The sequence below is a fragment of the Pan troglodytes genome, chromosome X (assembly GCF_028858775.2).
Source record: "Pan troglodytes isolate AG18354 chromosome X, NHGRI_mPanTro3-v2.0_pri, whole genome shotgun sequence".
Lineage (NCBI taxonomy): Eukaryota > Metazoa > Chordata > Mammalia > Primates > Hominidae > Pan > Pan troglodytes.
The window spans coordinates 72,935,157-72,954,582 of record NC_072421.2 but is presented as its reverse complement, the minus strand read 5'-3'; the positions used below and the strand labels follow the sequence as shown (position 1 = coordinate 72,954,582).

The window sequence follows — 19,426 nt, the reverse complement described above, 5'->3', positions numbered from 1 at the left end:
TCTATTGAGATAATCATGTGGTTTTTTTCATTGGTTCTGTTTGTGTGATGGATTACATTTACTGATTTGCGTATATTGAACCAGCCTTGCATCCCAGGGGTGAAGCCAACTTGATTGTGGTGGATAAGTTTTTTAATGTGCTGCTGGATTCAGTTTGCCAGTATTTTATGGAGGATTTTCGCATCCTTGTTCATCAGGGATATTGGCCTGAAATTTTCTTTTTTTGTTGTGTCTCTGCCAGGTTTTGTTATCAGGATATTGCCAACCACATAAGATGAGTTAGAGAGGAGTCCCTTTTTTTCCATTGTTTGGAATAGTTTTAGAAGCAGTGGTACCAGTTCCTCTTTGTACCTCGGGTAGAATTCAGCTGTGAATCTGTCTGGTCCTGGACTTTTTCTGGTTGGTAGGCTATTAATTCCTGCCTCAATTTCAGAACTTGTTATTGGTCTATTCAGGGATTCAACTTCTTCCTCGTTTAGTCTTGGGAGGGTGCATGTGTCCAGGATTTTATCCATTTGTTCTAGATTTTCTAGTTTATTTGCATAGAGTTGTTTATAGTATTCTCTGATGGTAGTTTGTATTTCTGTGGAATCAGTGGTGATATCCCCTTTATCATTTTTTATTGTGTCTATTTAATTCTTCTCTCTTTTCTTCTTTATTAGTGTGGCTAGTCATCTATCTATATTGTTAATCTTTTAAAAATCCAGCTCCTGGATTCATTGATTTTTTTTTTGAAGCATTTTTCCTGTCTCTATCTCCTTCAGTTCTGCTCTGATCTTAATTATTTCTTGTCTTCTGCTAGCTTTTGAATTTGTTTGCTCTTGCTTCTTTAGTTCTTTTAATTGTCATGTTAGGGTGTTGATTTTAGATCTTTCCCGCTTTCTCATGTGGGCATTTAGTGCTATAAATTTCACTCTAAACACTGCTTTAGCTGTGTCCCAGCAATTCTGGTACGTTGTGTCATTGTTCTCATTTGTTTCAAAGAACTTACTTATTTCAAGCAGCCAAAACTTATGCCTGCATCTGTCAGTTTTAGAGTGTAAACTACAGCATAAGGATCTTGTATTTAAAATTTCGTTGTGTACAACGTGGAAGATACAATCCTTTTTGTATGGCAGAAGTGAGTGCATTTTGAAAAGTTTGGTGGGATAATTTAAAGTTTATTTACTCTTGAAATGTTCTAGACTGACTTGAAGGATCTAGGTGCTTCTTTTCAAGCCAGCCAGCTTTAAAAAAAAGTTAGCTCTTAAAATGCTTCTAGCAGAGCTGTCAGTTTTCTTTCTGGCATTTTGTGAAAACAAGTATTCTAGCTATTGTATGAATTTTAGTCACCTCATGGAATTTTTTAAGTGTAGTTGAAAAGAAAAGTGGGTACTTTTAGAAAAAAAACTGACAGGTTTTCAGGGCTCGTGTAGACCTGAAGAAAAATGAGAGGGAGCAAAATTAAGGCATTTTTTGTGTGTGTATCTTTTTGGGGGGGGATTGGGTAGAGTGGCTTTACCATATTTTTTGAAAAAGTCCCTTTTTTTCATTTGAGGAGCTAATTCAATTGGTTTGGGCAAAAGCAGCATTATCAGAAATACACAGTTGGATTCTGTATCATGCCTCTGTTTAGTAAGACCACGGGGAGATAATGGAATAGGAATTAGAAACCTCAGGCTTGAGTGCCCATAGCAGTATTAAACTAAGAATTTAAAAACAGGCAGAACAAAAAGAAATCAGTGAACACCTGAAAAGGGAGACACAAAAATGGAGTAGCAAGGAGATAAAGAGAAGACATCCATGCTGAGGGGAGCAGTAGATTGCTATCAGAAATTGTCCCAAATAACTGTGTTTCCCTACCTCTGAAGTAGAAATTAGCTTTTAGCATGCTAGAGACTAGATACAGATAGGCCAAAAGGAATTTAAAATTTACAAAGCCAAATACCTTTTTCAAAGTACCTTTTCTATCTAGTTTGTTAAGCAGGAATTCATTAGATATCATTTGTCAGCCCTAGAGTTGGGTTTGTGTTATATCAATGTTCTCTTAGCCTACACTTTCTGTTATAAGCAGATTATGTCTGATATATCCTATTTATGGACGGCCTGTATCAGACTTTGCTGGAATGCTTATAAAGAAAACCAGGGGGTTTGGGATATGACCTGCATATTGAGCCATACAGAATGGTCCAAGTAAATGAAAATGCTATCTTATATGAGTTTCGAATAATTTTCGAGGTAATTTAATCACCAGTGGCAATCTGACACATGCATAAAAAGTAACAAACGTAAAGGAGCATTATAGAAAAACATAATGAAATTGTCCAGCTATGGAATCGAAAGTTAAGAAATGTGCTTGAGGGTTCTCTTCCAAGTCCCCATTAGTAAATATAAGAGCAAGCAATTTCGGTATTAAATTACTGAAAGTTGAAACTGTAAAGAAGCAGAAAATATTCCAATTCTACTTTCTCAACTTCTTTTATTACATTATCTCATCATTCCAGCTGTTGTGTGGAATGTGTGATAATTTCTCCATTCTGTCCACAAACACAATAGGGTTAGGAATATTAGAAGTACTCAGAGATTCGTACCAATTTTCTAAAGATCTTGGGTTCTAATAAGCCAGCTCAATGAAATTATTGTGTCTAAAATGTGTCCTTGGTATATTCACTCTTAATATGATAAAGAAATTTCTCTTTGTACATTCGTCCCCAAATTTCATGATTTAAAAGGAGTTGGTTCTGGAGTTTTTTCTTAACTTTTAATATTCAGCCATTGGTTTTAATTGCCCTGATTTTGGCAAATGCTTTGCAATTCTTTGTTACTCTTAGTAGCAAGCAGCTTGGAATCTCACATCACTTAGCTAAAACTTATGAAGCAGTGTGCAAGTTTCTTGATGACAAAAATGTTATGATAAATGAACCTATTTGGGAACAATGAAACTTCATAGAAGTTGCTTAAACAAACATAAAAAAACTTTTGTCAGGACCTTTTCTTCTGTCTTTTAAATAGGCCTTGCTGTTGGTGTTACGTACCCAGAGATGTGAACATTTGGTAGATAAAGGAAAAACTGTTAGAGGTAGAGGGGAATCCCATACATATTTTTTGTTTGTGTGTTGCTTTTTTGTGGTGGTGCTGGTGGAGATTTTTTGGTCATTGTACTTTCTTTTGTTTTACTCTGTCATTCTCAAAATCCTTGGAGGTTGAGGGGTGTTAGAAATTATTTAGAGCAGGGGTCAGCAATCAATGGCTCTTGGGCCAAATCCAGCATGCCACCTATTTTTGCAAGGCTCCTGTGCTAAGAATACTTGAAAACATTTTTTAATGGTTGGAAAAACAATCAAGAAGAATATTTTGTGATAGATGACAATTACATGAAATTCAGATTTCATTGTTCATACATAAAGTTTTATTGGAGCACAGCCACACTTGTTCACTTGCTTATCATGTATGGTTGCTTTCATGCTACAATGACAGAGTTGAATTGTTGTGACAGAAACGATATGCCTGTAAACCCTAAAATATTTACTGTCTGGAAAAGCGAACTCAAGAAAACAATCTCATTTACCATAGCATCAAAAAGAATAAAATACTTAGGAATAAATTTAACCAAGGAGGTGAAAGATCTATATACTCAAAACTATGAAGCACTGATGAAAAAAATTGAAGAGGACACAAATAAATGGAAAGATTTTAATATCTTTGGATTTATGGAAAGATATTTTAATACTATAAAAATTTCCACACTACCCAACACAATCCCTATAAAAATTTCAACAGCATTTTTCACAGCAATAGAAAAAAGTCATAACATTAACATGGAACAATCGACCCCAAATAGCCAAAGCAATCTTGAGAGAGAGGAACAAAGTTGGAGGCATCACAGTTCCTAATTTCAAATTACAAAGCTGTATTAATCAAAACAGTATGGTACTGGCATAAAAACAGACACATAGACCAATGGAACAGAATATAGAGCCCAGAAATAAACCCATGCATATACATTCAACTAATCTTCTACAAGGGTGCCAAAAGTACAAAATGTGGAAAAGATAGTCTTTTCAATAAATCATGTTGGGAAAACAGGATATCCACATGCAAAAGAATGAAATTGGACCATTATCTTATTCATACAAAAAAACCCCTCAAAATGGATAAGAGGCTTACACATAAGCCTTAAACCCTCAAAACTCCTAGAAGAAAACATAAGGAAAGGCTCCTTGACATTACCCTTGGCAATGATGTTTTGGATATGACACCAAAAGCTCAAGTCAGTGGAAGCAAAAATAAACAAGTAGGTCTAAATCAAACTGAAAAGCTTTTGTACAGCAAAGGAAACAGTCATCAAAACTATAAAGCAACCCATGGAATGGGAGAAAATATTTGCAAATCACATATCTGATAAGGGGTTAATATCCAAAATACAGAAGGAACTCACACAACTTACACACACACACACACACACACACACACACCCCAATTTTAAAATGGGCAAAGGACTTGAATAGACACTTTTCAAAGAAGACATACAAATTGTCAATAGGTATGAAAAGGTGGTCAACATCACTAATGACCAGGGAAATGCAAATCAAAATCACAATGAAATATCACTTCATATCTGTTAGGATAGCTATTGCCAAAAAGATAAGAGATAACAAGTGTTGGTGAGGATGTGGTGAAAAGGAAACCCTTGTACACTGTTGGTGGGACTCTACATTGAGAAAACCATTTTGGAAAAGTGTAGAGATTCTTCAAAATATTAAAAATAGAAATATTACATGATCCAGAAATTCCTCTTCTATTTATAGGCACAAGGGAAATGAAATCAGCATATCAAAGAGATGTCTGCATGCCCATGTTCATTGCAGCATTGCAGAATGGCTATTCCATAGGCGGGGCAGCAGCATGAGCTGCTGCTCGCCCATTTTTATGGTTATTTCTTGATTATATGCTAAACAAGAGATGGATTATTCACACCTCCCCTTTTTAGACCATATAGGGTAACTTCCTGATGTTGCCATAGCATTTGTAAACTGTCATGGCGCTGGTGGGTGTGTAGCAGTGAGGGTGACCAGAGGTTACTCTTGTCGCCATATTGGTTTTGGTGGATTTTAGCTGGCTTCTTTACTGCAACCTGTTTTATCATCTATGTCTTTATGACCTATATCTTGTGCTGACCTCTTATCTTATCCTGTGACTTAGAATACCTTAACTGTCTGGGAATTTAGCCCAGCAGGTCTCTGCCTTATTTTACCAAGCCCCTGCTCAAGATGGAGTTGCTCTGGTTCAAATGCCTCCGACATTTCACCCCTCCCTTTTATAAGAGAACCCTTAATCCTAAGGGTTGCAGAAGGATGAAGATCCATCTGATGCAATTTCTTCAGGCTGAATAGGGATGATGATCTTCCTGCCTAACTGTGAGGGTCTCTTGTATTCAGGGTAGAGAGGAGCTCAGTCAGAAAGCATCAATATGTTGAGGGCCATTCATAACTCTTGAGTTTTGACAAAAGGCGATATCTGGAAGGTTAATAAGTGTTTAATTTAAGATTGAGTAAACTTATTCTGCATTCCTGCACAAAGAGTACAACAATATATTGCACAACAGTAAAGCAAAATAAGCAAAATTATCCCAAGTAAACTAAATTAGAAGGCTTTCAATGAACTGTGCAACTCTTGGAACCAAGTTGATGTGGGGTTGCTAGCTGATTCCAGTGTGTCCAGAATAGAATACTGATCTTGATTTTTGTATTACCCATCCCTCTTGTTTCTTCTGAGCAGCAGCCAGAGATCACAGGAACAAGCAGGCTCACAGGAACAAGCAGTCAGTCTAAATTGCAGAAAACACTCTAAAACAACTGTTGAGACTAGAATATAACAACAAGTATACCATAGTTCTTGAAACATAATTTTTTTTCTCTCCAGTCTCCGATTTTTACTAAAGATAAATCATGGTAAGACTGATTTGCTTTATTATGCTTGGCCTGAATATTTGTATAATGTCCAACAAGAATAATTATTTTTTTTACATAGACTTTTTTTTTTTTTTTTTTGAGGCAGAGTCTTGCTCTGTCACCTAGGCTGCAGTGCAGTGGCACGATCTTGGCTCATTGCAACCTCCACCTCCTGGGTTAAAGTGATTCTCCTGCCTCAGCCACCAGAGTAGCTGGGATTACAGGCACATGCCACCATACCTGGCTAATTTTTGTATTTTTATTAGAGACGGGGTTTCGTCATGTTGGCCAGGCTGGTCTCAAACTCCTGACCTCAAGTGATCCGCCCGCCTCAGCCTCCCAAAGTGCTGGGATTACAGGTGTGAGCCACCATGCCCAGCCTACACAGGCTTTTTAAATTGGCTTTGATGGAACTCTGCTTCATAAGGAATCTTAGAGAAGACTTTTTTAAAGCCAAACCCAGTCATGGGTTTGTACCCTCAAATACCTATTAGTTGTTTAAATTCCTTTCCTCTTGAGGTCCCAGGATAATCTGGGGCTCCTGGGCCTGTCAGAAAGCGACATTCTTTACTTACCATAGGTTAGGAACCCCGCACAGGAACTGTGTAGACAAGGTATGAGGCCAGTTTTCCCAGGGGGCTTTTATTGACTCTGTAAGTCAAGTTACATTCCTTAAAGGAAAGCATGCCATTCCAGTCAAAGCCTTGGTAAAATAACCAGTTTCTCCAATTGTGTCCTGTTGCAAAATAAAACAGTTTATTTTCATTTATTTATTTATTTATTTTTGAGATGAAGTCTCACTCTGTTGCCCAGGCTGGAGTGCAGTGGCATGATCTTGGCAACCTCCACCTCCCAGGTTCAAGTGATTCTCCTGCCTCAGCCTCCCAAGTAGCTCGGATTACAGGCACCCACCACCACACCCGGCTAATTATTGTATTTTTAGTAGAGACAGGGTTTCACCATTAGCCAGGCTGGTCTCAAACTCCTGACCTCAAGTGATCCACCCACCTTGACCCCCCAAAGTGCTGGGATTACAGGCGTGAGCCACCATGCCCAGCCAAGAAAACAGTTTCTTATTGCACTTATGCAAATTACTATATTTCCATAAATTAAGAATACTCACAAGTAGTTTCCAAATTTTGGAAAAATCAGGTAGAGAGAAACATATGCTCCAAATTTTGTTTACAGGAGTATATTTTGCTCAATTGCTACAAGCTGTAAATAGCTTAAAAGTTTTCTGGACTCTGAAAAATAAAACAAAGGATCAGCAGCATTTTAGGCAAAGTAAAAAAGATTACTTCAGTTTTGTATTAGTTCAGTACATTCAGTTCACTCCTATTCTGTTTGATATTCATAAACATTTCAGCTTTCCATGAGAGTCCTAAAAGTTTTTTTCTCTATTCTAATTTCATAAATCTGCAAAGTTATCAGACACCTGCATTTAAGAACACCTGTCAAAGTCATATAGCTGACTATAAACCACCTTTTGAAGAGGATCAGAACAAGACAACAATTGTCTGTGGATATTAAAAAGTCTTAGGACAGCCACTATTCAAGGAAATTTTGGTTACTTCTGTGGCATACAATTGTACATAATAATTGTAACTATTAATAACATACACGAAGTTATAGCAGGATTATAGGAGTTTTACATAATTTTGGAACAGAGATCAGTAACATATTTATATAAATACAGCCCAAAGAAAGCCAAATACCATTTCATATTTGACAGTGCTTCCTGTATGATTTTTATACTAAATGAGCCAAATTTCACCATTGCATTTGTGCATTATTGATGTCAAACCCAATTCCTAACAAAACCTTATAGACGAATCTACCCAATTTTAATGTTTGACCATAAGGTAAGATTCTCATAAACCTTTTATAACCCTTTACAAAAATTTTTGTTAAACAGTAGATAAGTGCTCTAAGAAAAACCTGTTGTACTTTTATTCCAGTGTTCAACTTACGGAAAAACCGAATAATACCCCCTTTAACTTTAGCCAGTATGTCACACACATAATTTTTTTTACAGGATTAATTTTTCACAAACCTTCCACAACTTGCTCAGACTTTCAGCTTTATCCTAACTTAAAACAATCCTTTAACCCTTTAATCTAGGCAGAAAAATCCTTATTTCCATGCCTTCTTGTAATCTTTTACCAAAAACTCATTTCACTTTCTTTGCACACCTTGCATGTAAAACTGTTTCTATTTCCCAAAGATTACTTAAGTCATGTGAACTAAGTCATTACACTTTTTACTTTTCTGACAAAATGTTTGATCTAAACTTTTGTTATTATTAAACCAATTAATCAAAGCTCTTTTAGATATAAGCATCATACACACAACAAATATAAATACGCAGACAGAAGATCCTGTAGCTGTAAGGTTCTTCATTCGCCAGTTTTTAAGTTTCTCTTTAAAGCCTAAAGTTTCTAGGGCATAATAAGCAGGCACAGCTGGAAGGCAAAACAGATCTCCAGAAATTAAGGGTCCCATTTTATACCAGATCCTGGATCCCAAAAAGAGGGAATCAGCTCATCCCCATGGGAGTGTTATCTCTCAGTGGGGGATGGGGACATCTCCATACTTCCTAGGTGGCTAAGAGCATCCTTCTCTGATCCAAACCTGCAGAGCAGAGCTGAGTATTTCCCCATAACTGCCATTAGCTGTCCTCAAAAGTATATTTCCTATATAGTTATTACACACCAAAGTTCTCTCATAATGCAAATTAATTTCTGTCACCCCCCCCAAAAGTAAAAAATATCAGATAATGGAATGCAAAATGGAACAGAGCCTTAGATTTTGAGAGGAATCTTATCTACTTTTTAGTCCTGAAGTTTCATGAGTACAACAGAGGTTTATTCCAAAACGGGATCTGTGGCACTTCTTCTTTTTTCCTAAGGAGTCCCAGGCTGTTAGAACTGGAATATCTGCTTTTAATTAAGCTGACTTTTAACCACAGTGCTCTTTAAAAAAAAAAAAAAGGCCTTTTAAATTTCTTATTATCAGACTTTAGCCGGCTGATATTTCTGGCTTTTAAACTTTACCAAAAGTAACTTCACAGGTGCTCAGAGAAAGGAAAAATTCAAGAAAGGCACACAGTTAACAAACCAGAAAGTGGTCATTCCCTAAGCCAGGAATTGAGTCCTGCACCCAGGCTGCCATTGTGATGGCGGAGACCAAAAGAAAGCACTGCCACGTGGTTACAAGGTCAAGCTCTCAAGGACGTGACTGACCAGTTTGCTGGGCTGTCTTGAACAGTAGGCTTATGGGATCCTAAGCCCATGTTCTATCTTAAGGTACTCCTCTTTAGGATAGAATGATACAGAAAGACAAATTCATAGCACAAAGTATAACAGATTCACTACAGCTTAAGACTAGCTTCACAAATCCTTTTTCCAATTAATCAGAATTTTACAGAGGAGCTAAACAGTGATTTTTACCATTCATTCAACCAGTTCACACAGAGAGAGAAAGGAAAGGAAAGGGAGAAAAGTATTGCCTCCATTGGGAGGGGAAGGCAAAGAGCTCAGGGAGGCCAGAGAAAGACCCACCCATTGCAGCGACACTGAAGAGTTCAGGTGGCCACTTGCCAGTAGCAAAGGGATTTTTTCCAGCAGTCCCATCAGCTCTCAAGTTTCCCCTTTTGGGGAGGAAAAAAGTCCCCATATCCCATGGTCCTGTACATGCCTAATCCTGTCATCCATAGCCATCAGCAAAAAGTGCAAGACAGATTAATCCAAATAGAGTAGCAGTTAACATCCCATAGTGCCAAACCTGTTCTCAGCTGAGAGGGACTTTACTGAAAGGGGCCTCTAACCCCCTAAATCTTAGGAAGGACCCTAACCTTCCTAAGTTGGGCCTCGAACCCAAGGTCATTCAAGTGTCCTTGCTTTTTATTGAGAGGAGCCTTTAACCCTGTCTTAGGAGAAACTCTAACACTCCTAAGTTGGGCCTCTAACCAATCCCATTCTTTACCTGCGTATATGCACCCGACCTACCCAAAATCAGTCAATTGGTGTGCGCAGGTGATTTTCCTTTGGGTCAGGGGTTTCTTTAGTATAGTCCCTTCGGTAGTCTCCAGAAAGATACTACTGGACCTCACCACTTACCCAAAGTTAGCCTTTAGGTCGAGGGTTTCCTCAGTATTGTCTCTTATGTGGTTGCCAGAAAGATGTTACTGGAAAGGGGTCCTGATCCAGACCCCAAGAGAGGGTTCTTGGATCTCATGCAAGAAAGAATTCAGGGCAAGTCCTTAGAGAAAAGGGAAAGCAAGTTTATTAAGAAAGTAAAGGAATAAAAGAATGGCTATTCTGTAGGCAGAGCAGATTTTTATGGTTATTTCTTGATTATGTGCTAAGCAAGCACATAATCAAGGTGGATTATTCTTGCCTCCCCTTTTTAGACCATATAGGGTAACTTCCTGATGTCGCCATGGTATTTGTAAACTGTCATGGTGCTGGTGGGAGTGTACTAGTGAGGATGACCCAAGATTACTCTTGTCGCTATCTTGGTTTTTGGTGGGTTTTAGCCAGCTTCTTTACTACACTACCTGTTTTACCAGCCAGGTCTTTATGACCTGTATTTTGTGCCGACCTCGTAGCTCATCCTGTGACTTAGAATGCCTTAACCACCTGGAAATGTAGCCCAGCACGTCTCAGCCTTATTTTACTAAGCCCCTACTCAAGATGGAGTTGCTCTGGTTCAAATGCCTCTGATACTTTGGGAGACACTTGACCCGAGAAGCAAATTTTTTCCTCACTAAATTGTTGGTAGATTTCGAAAAGGTGTGTGTCCATTTTGCAGATGTCTGTGTGGTATTTCACATGGAGAGAGTCTTTATTCTGCCTTCTTTCAGCTCCACTTTTGAAACGTTACCAAGGGTAAAGTGGCCTCAAGGAAACTTTGATTGGAGTTGCAAACTAAAGAGTATCTGAGACAGGTCTCAATTTACAGGTTTATTTTGCTAAGGTTAAGGACCATGGCACATGACACAACCTCAGGAGGTCCTGAGAACATGTGTCCAAGTTGGTTTGGTTATAGCGTGTGTTTATACAATGGGGGCGGGGGGCTTGGGGTGGTGCGACTTCCAGGTCATAGGTTGAAAGAGTTAAGCCCTGCCTGAAGAGTTGAATTCAGCTTAAAGAAATGCTTGAGTTTGAACAGGGGCTTGTGGAATCCAAGGTTCTTCTCATGTAAATGAAGCTTTCAGGTCGCAAGCTTCAGAGATAAAGATGGTGAATGTCTCTTATCAGACCTTAAAAGGTGTCAGGCTTTCCAGAAAAGACTTAATAAGGGAAGGAGATTCTCTACAGAATGCAAATTTCCCCCACAAGAGACAGATTTGTAGGGCCATTTCAGAATATGTCAAAGAAATATATTTTGGGATAAAATATTTTGATTTCCTTCAGGGCCTGTTAATCTGTCATATGATACTATAGCAGTCAGGTTGGAATTTGGCATGTCATTGCCACAAATTCTGCTTTGTCACTCTTAAGATCGCTGTTTTAATGTTAATGCTGGTCAGTTGTTTCTGAACTCCAAAGGGAAGAGGGTATATTGAGGCATGTCTAATTCTGCCCCGCGCCACCCCCCCACACACACAACCAGCATCATGGCCTGAACTAGACTTCCAGGTTTCTTTGGGGTCCCCTTGGCCAGGAGGGGGGCCATTCAGTTGGTTGGGGGACTTAGTAGCATTTTACTTTTGGCTTACAGAGTCCATCATCTGGTTACATAGAATCGTTTGTCAAAACTGATCTTGTGACCAGTATATAAATTTAGCATTCCGATTAAGATGAAAGAAGGCACAGAAACAAGATGTGGAGCATAATAAAATACAGTAAAGAGAGAACAAAAGAGGAGTATTTGAAAAGAGCATAAAAGCCATTTAAGAAAGAAATTGGGTTGAAGACTTTAGGGGATTAAGACCAAAAAAAAAAAAAAAAAGAGACAGAAACCAGAAAGAAAGGGGATGAAAACAAACTACAATTTGACATTTATAATGGGTAATACAATTTACTTCATACCCGGACCACAAATTTTATTTTTGTCGTTTTTTTTTTTTTTTTTTTTTTTGAGACAGAGTCTCGCTCTGTTGCCAGGCTGGAGTGCAGTGGCGTGATCTCGGCTCACTGCAACCTCCACCTCCTGGGTTGAAGCGATTCTCCTGCTTCAACCTCCTGAGTAGCTGGGACTACAGGCGCACGCCACCACGCCCAGCTAATTTTTATATTTTTGGTAGAGACGGGGTTTCACCATGTTGGCCAGGATGGTCTCGATCTCCAGACCTCGTGATCCGCCCGCCTTGGCCTCCCAAAGTGCCAGGATTATAGGCGTGAGCCACTAGGCCCGGCCTATTTTTTGTCTTTTTAGGCATACGTTAAAAGCATAATCATCTCTCCAATATGGCTATGGTTTTAATTTTCTGTATGTTTATGAACAAAGGAAATAATCTTTGAATATTAAGTGTCCACTCTGAAACTTCCCCCTACTTTTTTTCCTTGTCAGCAGATTCCAGAGTCATTAAAAAGTATCACATGGCAGAGATTGGGAAAAGGCAATTCAGGACAGTTCTTAGATGCTGCAAAGGTAAGATTGAGCAAACATGTCTACATATAGCTAGGAAAAACCTGTAAACCCTTGGAGTATTTCCCAATTTATACTACATATTTTACGTCTCCCTTTTTGTGTTTTTCTAAATGCTGACAAGATGAATAAGAAGGTATGTTTCTGCTTCTGGAAATGCAGAGAGAAGTCTTGATGTTTTCTACCCCTGGAAAAGTCTATCTGAATCTCTTGAATCAGTGTCAACTAAAGTAATATTTTCAGAAAGCTTTTATAAATGTAATAGCAACTTGTTGACACTTAAATTTATCCTGTTAATTTATATCTGATATGTGAAATGCTTTATGTTTTTTAATGTTACCAATGTTCAGATAGTAGAAATACCAAGGGATTCTAAGCTTATTAGAGCCCATGAGGTAGGTAGTGCTGAGTTTACATGTTGATGAGGTTATTTTTCATTGCTAATATAAGTGAAAGACATCTTTAAAAATTCTCAGTGCTTTAAAATGAGACCCATAAATCTCGGTGATAGAAAAGACTAGAAAATTAGAAGACAGTCTAAATTTTGGGTATTTTATTTTTTCTTTCTTATTAATAATTATTTGCCATTAAGATACAAAGCATTGTTCTAATTTATGCAGAGGCTGTAGAAATGAATTATATTTTCCATTATTAAAGTGTTAAGGGGAAAATGTGCATAGTTTTCTTATTGTCTATGACACCACTAAGTTTATTTCTATTTTAGTCTTTTGTTTTGTTGAAGACCTCACTCTCTTGTGTGGTATTCACCAGACCCCTTGATAAAACTTGTTGCTCAATCTTTTAGAGGAAAAAATGGCACAAAGAGACATTGTCAGACCAGGAATTACCTTTTGATGTTTTCCTTTTACAAAGTGCTTTGAGATTATTGATCCAAAAATCAATATCCCGTTTATGGCAATCACTTTTTCTATCTCAACTGGTGAGAGCAAGAAGGCACTTTTTGCTTTTTGTAACTCCATTTTCATAGCTTGGCCCAGAGCTGATATTGCTATGCTATGTATGATATTGATACACATTTGTGTTTGTAAAGAACTGTGCCCTTGTTCATTAATTATTGATTATTATAGCTACTGGAAAATCATCTAATCCAACAAGTATTGAAACTTACCTTGCCCGTGTGTAAGATTCTGTGGTATGTTCCATGGGAGATACAAAGATAAAAGACACTGTCTCTGATCTTCAGAAATTTATCGTGTAATAAGAAAGGCAAAACAGTGTATGCAAATGACTACAATATAGGCATAAGACAGACTATGAGATTTTAAAAAATACCTTGTTTCTAAATGTATATATGAGCAAGTACAACAAGAAAAAGAATCAGTTGTTTAAAATTAACTGTGTTAACTATAAAAAAGAAATGTATACACAAGGAAAGCAAGTGAGATATAAATTAACTGCATATTATACTTGCTTGCCAATAATGGAATAAGAGATTATCGGCACTATAGTAGTGAATGACACTGGGAAAGCCAGTATAAGTCAAGTAGAGGTGTAAAACAGGTTAAATCCTTTAAACGTGAGTTTCAAAAGCTATTTAGAGATAGTGACTTCAGTATGAGTTTGTTGTATCTTAATATTTTTAACATAAATTTAGCTATAAGTTAATTGTGGAGGTGTTTTGCTTTACTATGCCAGACTAAATACTATACCTGTGAATTTGTTTTGGAAACGTTCATTAGATTAGACTGTTCAAGCCAAATTGTGAAACATCTGAAATTCTGTAATAGCTAATGGACTGCTTGGTATCATCTTCAATTAGGCTCTCCAGGTATGGCCACTGATAGAAAAGAGGACATGTTGGCATGGTCATGCAGGAGGAGGACTCCACACAGACCCAAAAGAAGGGGTAAGAGCCAGTAACAAGTAACTGGAAATTCTTGATGATTGTCCTTGCACAGAAGATATATGTATTTAAGATTATAATATCCTAGAATATTTTGATTGACTCATCTAACTGCATGTTCTCTAATGAAAAAAAAACATATTAATTGACCATAGTTTATAGATGATATTTTCTCGGACTTAAAGATTTATGATTGACTAAAAAAGAAAAGTTATTTATCCACCTAAATGTTTTAGTTCTTTAAAATAGCATCATTTGAGGTTGTTATGTAATCTAGCCTTATAATAAGTAAGCAAATTAGATTTAGCACCTAAAAAACAATTTGTGTGTGTGCGTGTGCTTCAAGGTTAATGTTTCCCCTTCTATACACTTAGAGAAATCCTAGAATATCCCCTAGCTTCATGGTAAATCCTCTATCTACCTGATCCACCTAGTTATCCATATTCTTTATCATTATTATTATCATTATACAGACATGCTAAGCAGTAGGGCTGTTGAAATAGAAAGACTTGCACTATATATTTTTTCTCAGTAAGTGAAAAATGTCATTGGAATACTGTTATACAGTATTACATCTGGCCCTTTTTCTCTGAGCTTGCCTTTATTTTCTTCCTCTGGCTTGACCCAATCAGTATATACATGTTATTTCTAAGTAGAAATGATATTTTCAGGGTTGGTGGTCAAGTGAACAAATTTTATGTAAAAGTACTCTTTAAATTGCAAAGAGAGAAGTAAATGTTAATTATTTTATTCATAGAAAGTGATTGGCAGGAAACAATTTTCAGTGCTTTTTTCCATTCTTTGATTCCTAGTACAGTTCTTTCAAGGAACTCAAAACACTTCACATTCATGTTTCTGTCCCATTTTTGTACATTATCCTTCATAGCTGATTTTTAAAACTGCAAAGTATCATAAAATAAAATTTTAAAATATTAACCCAAATAGTGAGATTTGTTTGTCTTTGCATTAGTCTTTGGTATGATATTTGCCAGTTTTCAGGATCATCTGTCACCAAGGCCTCTTAAGGATAGTTGCTAATAATCTAAACACAACCAAAAAATGTTGACTTAATAAAGGAGAAGCAGCTACTTCTTTTAGGCTCAAGCAGTATAAACTTCAAGACAGTTTCTTTCTGCTCCAGTAAAATAAAGCAACACTCATTGTAATACTTTATAGTTAGTCTGTAGCCCTTTGTTTGTTTTCCCTTGCCATCTTTGTATTAGTTTAGCCTTTTTATTGAATTGGAATCATAGAATCATATAGATTGGAGACCATGTCAGAAAATAAATAGTGTGGAGTTGTAGTTAAGAGCTTGAGCTCTGGAGCCAGACTGCCTGGATTTGAATTGTGGCTCCATCACTTGCTAGTAGAATGACCTTGAGCTAGTTACTTAATCTCTGTGTGCTTCAGTTTCTTCATCTGTAAAATGGAGATGATAATTTTGAAGGGGATTTAAATGAGTTAACTCCTCACACCATGTTAAAGCTCTTAAATAGTGCTTGACACATAGTAAGTGCTCAATAAATTTTAGCTGCTGTTGTTATAATGTGAGATTGTAAGGCCTGTCCTCTACCAGAATCCATTTATTTAAAAAGTATATATTGAATACCTTCTTTGTGCTAAACTCTGTGTTAAGTACTGGAGATATACAAGACAAAATCTCTGCTGTCTAGAAACTTAACAACATGGCAGAATATGTAAACTGCCATGTAGAAGTTTTATCACTGTGACAAATAATAGATTTTACCTTATAACCAACTGAAATCTGTAGTGCTTTACTTTTTGTGTGCTTGTTTATAGAGAAGGGATCTCTCTGTGTTGCCCAAGCTGCTCTCGAACTCCTGGGCCCAAGCGATCCTCCCACCTTAGCCTCCCAGAGTAGCTGGGACTACAAGTGTGCACCACCAAACCCAGCTTTGCTTCCCTTTTTATTCATTTACATGTGTGTGTTCTTAACAGCTAACAATCAGTATTAATAATGCTGTTTGGAAGTTATTTAAATCATCCATTTATATAGCATGGGATCATAAAGGGTTTGTGAAAAAGGAGTGGCAATTTCAGTATTTGAAAACTCCAGTTTTTAAAGTAGATGAATTAAGGAATTGTTTTATAATAGAATCCCCAGATTTTTAAAGGATTTTGGAGCTTTATTCCTGCATTTAAATTTTTATTTATATGCTGCTTTGAAGAGGCATCTGCTAGTAAATTTAGTTAGCCATGTATCTTAATAAGGACACAAATAATGAAGACCCTAATGAAAGGATTCTTTCTGAGATTTTGCTTGACATACTCTTTTTTATGTTAGAAACACATTCTTATTGATTGGACACAGTCAGAAGCTAGTAGTTTTTAAAGAGAAATTTTCACTTACTTAAGCAATTGGAGAGCTTGATGTAATCAGAAGAAGTGAAACAGTAACTTGGAATATTAAAAATTGGTATTAAAACTTGGAGTAACTTGGAGGATTAAAAATTGGAAGATTGGGAAGAGGTTTGTTAAAATGAGTGGACACATTAGACCAGTGGGCAAGCATACCTGGATGACATGGTGAGGCTGTATTCCAGCTCTGATTTCATACATAATCAAATAGCCTTATGATCTTCATTTGATTTCTAAAATTGTCTTTCCTTTGGGATAGAAAATTCATTGGCTGGCCAACTTGAATATCAGTCTGGCGGGTAGTTCTTTTTATTGTAAATTATTAAATGGACTGTAAAATACAAATCCATCTTATGTGTAGCATAATCCATTTAAGGAAAGGGTCTAATCACCACCGAATAAGTTCTTCATTGAACTTTCAGACCAACAAAGCTCGGAAAACAAACCCTGAAGTATAATGTAACAAAAATTGTAAAGCCTTTCCTGACAACTCATACATATTTTCTTCTCTTATCCCAAATTCACTATATGTATCTCTCCAACAACACAATAAAAATTTTCCAGTTACACTCTGGATTTTTTAGACATCGACTGAACTCGCTAGTTTTTGACCTTCTTTTTATAAATCCATTGTTATCTTTAATAGTACTGAAGTGGTTTCTTCCTTTTATTGCAGTTGTTGGGTTGAGGAGACAGTTCTTTTCTCTGGATAGTTTGCTTATCCCTGAAATTATGGACACTTCCAAATTTTCTTCTAGATTGGTTCTTTAGGGAGAAAACCTTCAGCCTATAGCTCATATTTTTACAAAACAGCATTCCATTTTTTTTAATGTTTTTTAGTTCCTTACTACAAGTTTTGTCCCCAAGTAGTTTCTTTCAAAATCAGTCCCTTGATTCTATGAGGTATTACATTTCTTGCTTTTAGAATTTAGGAATGTCTGTAAAACCAGAATTCTTAGAGAAATTCCTCATCGGCTAAGGAAAAGGTGATTCTTCTACCTTTATCAAAAGATCATTTTTTTTTCTTACTCTTCATTTTCTTATCAAGGGCCACTGGGCTTCACTCCCTTGAAAAGAACGAGCAACGGATAGAAAAATAGGCTCTTGCTTCAGTGCTTGACCTTTCCTGGCGAGAAATAGAAACTTACTTACCTGAGAAACAGAATGTGTATTCAATTTATTAATATACAGTTATCTTTAATATCTGAAAATTCTACCAAATGAGCTGCTCCAGCTGTTTTGGTTTTTTATTCTCAGGTCTTGTCTACATCGTTATTAGGTATAGCTGTTCACTTGTAGTACATTTGGCCATGAGGCAGTGCTTCTCTTCCTCAGATCACACTGTCAAATTGAGCACTGTCAATTCATGAGAAGTATAATTTGTGGCTTTCCAGTTACACCCTACTGAGTTTGGTACTTCCAGTTTTATTTGTGTACTTATTTATTTATGTATTTGTTTTTGACCCACCATACTGTGATTGTGCTATTTCATTGTATAGATGTTCTTTTCATTATTTCTTACCTGTCCAGCCTCATGAAGCTTATGAAGCTGTATGTTAATACCAAATAAGTAAATATTTAAAAATCTGTCAAAAGTTGTGGTGATTTAATTAATTATTAGGTATTGCCTCTAGGATATTAATAAGAATTTCCCATCATGTGTTTGAAAATAGATACATTAATTAATTAATGGAATAAGTATTTAGTGAGTATTTCTGATATCAGTCAAGTTTCTTTTTCTTCTGATTTTTTTCTCTTGGGCCACCTCGTTTTCAGTTGCTTTCAGCTTCTCTCAGCCCTCTGTCATTTCCGAACTTTTTCTTCTAAAGTCATTTCTGAAAAAAAAGTAAATAAAATTTTGTTACTATTCCAAGATCTTAGTGACTCTATCTGAATTTATTTCTTTGTTACCATTGTGGGTTTTTTTTTTTTTCTGGATCTAATTGCTTCCTTTAACTATGACTATCTAATTCCAATATATAGTTGAGATTTTCTAAAAACTTTAATTCCTCATACTTATAGAGTACTAGTTTTACATTGCAATGGGGCTTTAAATTTGAGGCATGTATATTCTGATAGCAGAGGAGGAACAGGTTCTCACCGAGGATCTGCTGTAACCACTCCCTGGCTACTGCCTATGTTTGGTAAGTCCCTGGGACTATGCAGTCAGCAGGTGGCAAAGCCAGCCAGGCCCACATTCTTTGCCAGCCAGGCCCACGTTCCTCCTCTCTGGGCGGTGAGTTCCCCCAGGCCTTGCATGGGTCCAGAGGTGCTGTCTGTGAGTCAGGAACTAGGGTCAAAAACCTTAGAAGTCTGTCAGGTGTTCTGTTATACTGAGGCTGAGCCGGCATTCATACCACAGGATGCAGTCCTTCCCACTCCTCTCCCCTTGCCAAAGTCAGAGGAGCCTCACTCTGTAGCCACAGCCACCACAGGTCACGGGGAGTACTGCCAGACTACCCCCAATGTCCCCTTAAGGCCCAAGGGCTCTTCAGTCAGCTTGTGGTAAATGCTGCCTGGCCAGAGACTCACCCTTCAGGGCAGTGGGCCCCCTTCTGGCCCAGGGCAGGTCTAGAGATGCTGTCCAAGAGTCAAATCCTATAATCCGGTACCATCCAGTGCCTGCTTGGTGCTATACCCCTCTGTGGCTGTGCTGGTA

At 37.2% G+C, this 19,426-nt stretch overlaps 1 protein-coding gene across 4 annotated transcripts in view; it reads left to right on the top strand.

The window, feature by feature from the left end:
* ABCB7 (ATP binding cassette subfamily B member 7) overlaps window positions 1–19,426 on the top strand; it is a 103,367-nt gene that overhangs the window by 29,336 nt on the left and 54,605 nt on the right. For 3 of the 4 annotated variants that reach the window (XM_016943706.3, XM_016943708.3, XM_063804894.1), the window contains exons 2-3: window positions 12,447–12,527; window positions 14,305–14,391. In XM_016943706.3, the coding sequence (XP_016799195.1) occupies window positions 12,447–12,527; window positions 14,305–14,391 (168 nt within the window). The remainder of the gene's footprint in view (window positions 1–12,446; window positions 12,528–14,304; window positions 14,392–19,426) is intronic. The other variant, XM_016943707.3, reaches the window with a different exon arrangement.